This window comes from Vigna unguiculata, chromosome 1 (genome assembly GCF_004118075.2).
Source record: "Vigna unguiculata cultivar IT97K-499-35 chromosome 1, ASM411807v1, whole genome shotgun sequence".
NCBI lineage: Eukaryota > Viridiplantae > Streptophyta > Magnoliopsida > Fabales > Fabaceae > Vigna > Vigna unguiculata.
In genome coordinates, this window is record NC_040279.1 from 39,123,412 (window position 1) to 39,130,145 (window position 6,734).

Below are 6,734 nucleotides of genomic sequence, written 5' to 3' on the forward strand. Positions count from 1 at the left end.
CGAGATTCTTCACTCGATCAGAACAGTCCCGAAGTCCTAGTCAGGGGCTTCTGTTCAGTTATGATAGTGTTGAGTTAAAGTCAATTAGTCACTCAATGCAATACAAAACCCCAAAAATCAGAATATCAAAATTAGGTTTTGTCCTTTGATTCCTTCTTCTTTCCTGTGGTCAAAGAGATCCATTTTCAAGGAACTTCCAATTTTTTCTCAGGTTAATTTTGGTGTTATCCATGTTCTGTGTATTGTTTTTATTTTGCTGCATTTGTAGTGGGAATTCTTCTATTTCTTTCTTCCACAGTTCTGTATAATGTTTTCATTTAAAGCTGTCTTGAACTGCATTGGGTTTGCTCAGTGCGGGACTTTGTGGTAGAGTGGCAAAAGGGGGAAAACATGATCAGGGCTTAACGATTTTTGTGGAGCTGAAGGCGTCGATTTTCGAAGGAGCTTCCCGTTTTTTAGAGTTAAATTCTGTCTCATTTCCACCCAATTCGCCAATAATTTCCTTTTCTCATGCATATGTTCTTCAACGGTGTTTGTTTCTCGGTTATCGGTGCATTTTTTTATTTCGCTTATTTTTTAGTGGCAATTTAATTTTTTTCCTTCCGAAGTACTATGCAGTATTTTTATTAAAAGCTGTTTTACACCACCTTGGAGTTTGGTCAATTCCAGACTAGTGTGCTGGAGGTGTTGATTTATCAGTTGTTTTGAATTTTTAAGTGAATAATGTGTGGTTTGCTGATTGCTTCATGCATGGCTGAGAAATTGGAATTATCTGTGTGCTTCAACGGATGCTGCTGAATATATGTATTGTAAAGCCCTTTTTGAGTGTGGAAAAGTTATTGCAGCTTGTTAATCTGAATGGTTCTGTTTCTGCGTCTCTATTATGTGTGTGTTCATACTTGATCTGTTTCATAGTGCGCAGTTCCAGTTTCACATTTGAAGGAAGCTTATAGTTTCTTATTTATCCAGTGATGAAGTATTTTTCAGATGAAGTGATTGTAGTAAAATTTCTGTTCTAGTTTAGTGCTTTTCTACTGAATCCAATATTTAATGGAACTCGTAGGCACTCTAATAGAACAACAGTCCGTTCTAATGCTACGTTTGTCTTTCAGGCGGTGGAATAATAATAATAACACGCCGTGGAGGAACTGTAATGGCTCAAAGCAGCTCTGATGAGGATACAGATATTAGTGAATCTGAAATCAGTGAGTACGAAGATAAATCCTATGAAGAGCTGAAAAGTGGAAGTCAGAATTTAAAAACATCGAATGAGACTTTCACTTGTCCGTATTGCCCTAAAAAGAGAAAACGGGATTATTTGTACAAGGAGCTCCTTCAACATGCTTCTGGGGTGGGTCAGAGTAGTTCACAAAAGAGGAAAGCTAGAGACAAAGCTAATCATTTGGCTTTAGTGAAATATTTGGAAAAGGATCTCATGAATGTAGATGTTCCATCAAATGATTCAAAACCGGAAGATGAAAGTGATTCTTCTGTTAATTCTAATGATCAGTTTGTGTGGCCTTGGATTGGAGTTGTAGTTAATATTCCAACTAGACGGACAGAAGATGGACGCTGTGTTGGTGAGAGTGGTTCCAGACTGAGGGATGAGTATAGAAGCAGGGGTTTCAATCCAGTTCGAGTCAATCCTTTGTGGAATTTCCGGGGTCACTCCGGAACCGCTCTTGTGGAGTTCAATAAAAGCTGGCCAGGCTTAGATAATGCAATGGCATTTGAAAGAGCCTATGAATTAGATCATCATGGGAAAAAAGATTGGTTTGCTAATGATGGGCAGAAGTCTGGTCTTTATGCATGGGTTGCCCGGGCAGATGACTACAAAATGAACAGCATCTACGGAGAATATCTGCGGAAGATGGGTGATGTCAAAACCATATCTGAGCTTATGGAAGAAGAAGCTCGAAGGCAAGATAAACTTGTATCCAATTTGAATAACATTATTCAGGTCAAGAACAAGCACATAAAAGAGATTGAAGTTAGATACCATGAAACTACGGACAAAATGAACCTTGCTATGATGGAAAAAGATAATCTCATTCAATCTTATAATGAAGGTATCTATTTTTATTGAGCCTTAGGACCAAATAGCAACAAATACATATTACTTGAGTCACCGTAGGGGTTCACATGACAGGATTTTGCATTGAGAAATTTATTTTTAAGAATATTGTGCGGGAATTCTGTTTTATATTTTTAAATGTTTACTATTATTTTAAAATGGCGCTGATCTTTTGTAACAACAACATTTTTTGCTATGATTCCTTGGCTTCAGAGATACAGAAAATACAGTCAAGTGCCCGGGATCACTTCCAGAAGATTTTTACTGATCACGAAAAGCTCAAAATGCAACTGGAGTCTCAGAAAAATGAGCTTGAGTTACGGAAAATTGAATTAGAAAAACGTGAGGCGCACAATGAAAGTGAAAGAAAAAAGTTGGCAGAAGAAATTGAGGAGGTATAGTGTTTTTCTTATTTTGCTGCATCTCCTATAGTGTACTATGATTGAAATTCTGTTAAGATTGGGGAAATAATGTTATTCTTTTAGGTTGATTGATTATTATGGTTGAAGTTTAGGTATTTCAATGCTTTAGAGGAAGGTGTTAGCTACCAAGATCAATCTTTTTCCAATTTTTGCTTGTTGGGTTTGATGATAGTGATGATTGGTTATTGTCATTTAAATTTGTGGATCGAAATTTCTGATAATAATGGAAATATGATGAAACTGGTTTTGATTTGGCATATATGCTATTCGAGGCTGTGAATTGAAAATAAGTTAATGTTTCTATTGATGGTGCGTTTGCCTATAAAGTGAACCGTCTAACGATTCAATCCTTGGTGGCGCAGTACATAATTTGTCTATCGGATTTTGATCTAGGAAGTGATCCTGTGCCATGTTTTGCCACAGGCGATACTCTAGATCGATGGCACTGATATCCAATAGTAATTGTGGAGTATTAATTTAAATGCGACCTCTATCATACATTCAATGAGATGTAATTTGGGAAGCGAGAGGGGATGGAAGTAATCAATCTTGAGTAGTATGCCAAAGAATTTCTTACTGCCATTAAAGAGTTTGCTTAAGGACTATATCAATAATTCTTTTTATATAATCAATTATTGCTGTATCTTTTAAATCATTTAAAGTAAAGAACTGCTTAAGGAGCTTGTGGAAGGCTTTGTTTAACACTGCCGACATTAATTGGTTTTGCAGAATGCAACAAAAAATAGTTCTCTTCAGATGGCTGCTCTTGAGCAAAAGAAAGCAGATGAAAATGTTATGAAACTGGCTGAAGATCAAAAGGTGTGTGGTGCCCATCTTTTACCTTTGTTAACAACCAAAAATGTCCTTGTGAGCACCAGAATGACTTAGTATAAAACTATTTATATTTTATACAGAGGCAAAAAGAGCAACTCCATGCTAAAATCATTCAGCTTCAGAAACAACTTGATATGAAACAAGAACTGGAGTTGGAGATTCAGCAATTAAAAGGATCTTTAAGTGTGTTGAAGCACATGGAAGATGACGAAGATGTTGAAATTCTGAAGAAAGTAGATAATTTACAAAAGGATTTAAGAGACAAGCAACAATCACTTCAAGACATTGATGCACTTAATCAAGCACTAATAGTTAAAGAGCGCGAGAGTAATGATGAGCTGCAGGAAGCTCGACAAGCATTGGTTGATGTAAGTGTGCTTCTTTCAACTATATCTTCCTGCTAATTCTTCAAATTAATTTGCAAGGGCATCTGAATGAGGTTCAGTCCAGTGTCGTTGTGCTTTCACTTGGCTTATGGGCTGGTAGTGTTTTGTATCGTGATCTTGCTCACCCATATGGAGTGTTATATGAATTGAAGCACATACGGTCTAACAAGTTTAAAGCATTCCAATTTTTTCTTTTATTTGGTTAACTGCTTGTTAGTTCTTATAATTTATAGCAAGGCAGCAAAGGGACGAATAAAATTAATGTTCAAAATTAATTTGCAAAGTGACGTCTTACTGTTCAATATTGCTTTCATGATTTAATGGTAATGTTTTTTCTTTTTCTTTTTCACTCGCAGGGAGTTAAAGAGTTACAACCTCATGGAAATATACGTTTGAAGAGAATGGGCGAACTTGACACAAGTCCATTCCTTGAGGCAATGAAGAAAAGATACAATGAAGATGATGCTGAAGAGAGAGCTTCAGAACAGTGCTCGTTGTGGGAAGAGTATCTAAAGGACCCAGATTGGCATCCATTCAAAGTTATCATGGTTGATGGGAAAGAAAAGGTGTTTCTATATTAAACATATTTATAATTCTCCTGAAATTATCCTTAGTGCTTCATTGCATGTTTCTCTTAATCAAACTTGGTTCACTATGTTATTTATTATTATTGTGTTGTGGAAGAAGACAGTTAATGTTTTGATAGTTTCCGTCTCTGCATTATGATTGTTTGTCTTTCTGAACCTGTAATACTTTCACAGGTTAACCTGTAAAATGAGCAAAAACACAAACAAATAGATTGATATAAACTTATGTTCTAATCTTTTCTCTATTATATATTATTATAAACTTTAAGTAACTTTCAATTTATAAATACAAATTTTCTCTACCCTTTCCTCAGAAATCCTACTCCCAAATACACCCTTAGGTTTGTATTTAACGGAATAGAGGAATGCTTGCGCTGATTAGAAGAGTCGTATGTGGTTATTGATTAAGTGGAGAAAAATGATTTGACCACTAAGAATAGCTGCATATTTGTTAATGTTGAAGTTTTAAATAACCTTTCAAGACACGCCACTCTGTTAACACGGCCAGTTCAGGTGTTTATGAAAAACTTCAGTCATGTAAAATGTCAAAGGTAAAGCCTAGCCTAGCTTAACTCATCTCCACACGCTAATGGCATTTTCTCCTTATGATTTTGTAAGCCTGGAGGCATGCACTGCCAAATAAAGTACTTTGCAAAAATTTGTGTTATGTTCAAATATGAAAGAGAAACGAGTATACTTAGCTGATAAGGATTGGTGTGGGAAGGATGACACTCGTTTGAGAGAATCAGAGCTGATAAGAATGGCCTCCCATAAGTTTTACGAAATGATGAGTGTGTTAGAAACAGTGTAGTAGAGTGTTTTTCTAGCATGTTGTTTTAACCTACATCCTTCAATTCTGCCTCTAAAGCTTTATGGCAAGTATCATTCTGATTTAGCAATTTGATGAATACTGATGCTTTTAATTCATTTTAACCTAAACTTATAAATTTCTCTTAATCTGTAAGCTGAACATTTGCATTTTGTCATCTGGCTTCACGCATCTATTATTTCAGGAAATTATTAGAGATGACGATGAAAAGCTGAACGGGTTGAAAAATGACCTGGGTGAAGGTGCATATAAAGCGGTGGTGGAGGCATTGTTAGAAATAAATGAACATAACCCTAGTGGCCGGTACTTAACGTCGGTATTATGGAACTACAAACAAGGAAGGAGAGCAACTCTTAAAGAAGGAGTACAATTTCTGTTAAATTATTGGACAAAACGCAAGAGGGGAACGACATGAAGGTTTGTATATAACTATATTAGGATACTGCATTTGTCTTTTGAACTGTGTGTAGAGTCAGATAGTAGAAAGAAAAAGATTTGAAAAGCTATTGGCATGTTGCTTAGTTTTCGCAAAAATTAGTAGTTAACTTAACTTACATTATTCACAACCAGCATCATCTTTGTGTTATTATACGATTACTGTTATTGTTGAAATTATTGTGATGTAGCTAAGGACTGTATTTCCGAAAGGTTGATGTTGGCTTCGGGAAGAGAATTATGCATAGCAGTCTGGTAGCATGCGTCCATATTGGGAGAGCAACAAACCTAGCAGTTATGTATCGTAGGTTAAGTTATTTGTGATAATGCCAAACTATTTAATTTCACTTGGCACTTGGCTTCTCTGGGCATGTTGCCAGGAAGCAAACTACATTCGTAATGGTGGTCTTTGCAATCATGTGTGTGGGAAAAGACATTAAAGTTAAACTTCTATGACTATGTATCATTTGACTTCTAATCTTAACTTTGAGTAATTGAAGTTAAGACTGTATGCCATTTGCCTTTTCAACTTGACTTTATCTGAGTAATAGCCATCCTTGTGCAAATATAGTTGACTGGTTTTTTTACCATGATCTAACTAATTCTTATATATTAAAAGCATTATTTTTCTCTAGTTAAATAAGTACGTTTAAAAGATTTTATTTTACAAAACTCTTTTCAATATAAGTATGAGAATGTAGATACATTTTTTTTTTTTGAAGGATGATAATGAAAAAGTGAAAACCACATTGCCACACCATACCCATTGTCATCTTAATAAAAGATTTTAAAAATAATATGTACAACTTATTTGACGAGAGTTTAAACTAATTAAATGATTACTTTAGTTAAGATAATAACTTTTCGTAACTAAAGTAATAATCATATTACACCGTTCTCACGCGTCATGAACAACGATTCCTCGAGAAGCTTGTGTTTGTTTTTATAGATCAAGGTAACGTTTCATGGCTCAGTTCCAGGCATTCGCCTCATCCAGCTGAATATTAATTAATGTAGCTCTTGGGTTTTTTCCTGGATGCAGATAAAATGGACTTGATGGGTTCTGGGTGCATCTATCATGTTGTTGGTGCCTGACGCCATCAAGAAAAACGAAGAAGTAAAAAAAAATTGAAGAAAAATAAGAGTCAAGTATGAAAAAGGAAACCT

The 6,734-nt window shown here is 35.4% G+C and overlaps 1 protein-coding gene across 3 annotated transcripts; it reads left to right on the forward strand.

Annotated features, from left to right (window-relative positions):
- LOC114183472 (protein INVOLVED IN DE NOVO 2) lies at nt 1–6,106 on the forward strand. 3 transcript variants are annotated; one of them, XM_028070507.1, is made up of 9 exons: nt 12–211; nt 353–460; nt 1,113–2,069; nt 2,288–2,469; nt 3,226–3,315; nt 3,411–3,698; nt 4,073–4,282; nt 5,317–5,549; nt 5,759–6,106. In XM_028070507.1, the coding sequence occupies exons 3-8, from the start codon at nt 1,154–1,156 to the stop codon at nt 5,545–5,547; spliced, it is 1,917 nt and encodes a 638-aa protein (XP_027926308.1). In that variant the 5' UTR covers nt 12–211; nt 353–460; nt 1,113–1,153; the 3' UTR covers nt 5,548–5,549; nt 5,759–6,106. The 3 variants fall into 3 exon arrangements, with proteins under 3 accessions (XP_027926300.1, XP_027926317.1, XP_027926308.1); XM_028070499.1 differs by lacking the exon at nt 353–460 and having other exon boundaries at nt 1–211; XM_028070516.1 differs by lacking the exon at nt 353–460 and having other exon boundaries at nt 1–211; nt 5,781–6,106.
- Nucleotides 6,107–6,734: the final 628 nt, after the last annotated feature.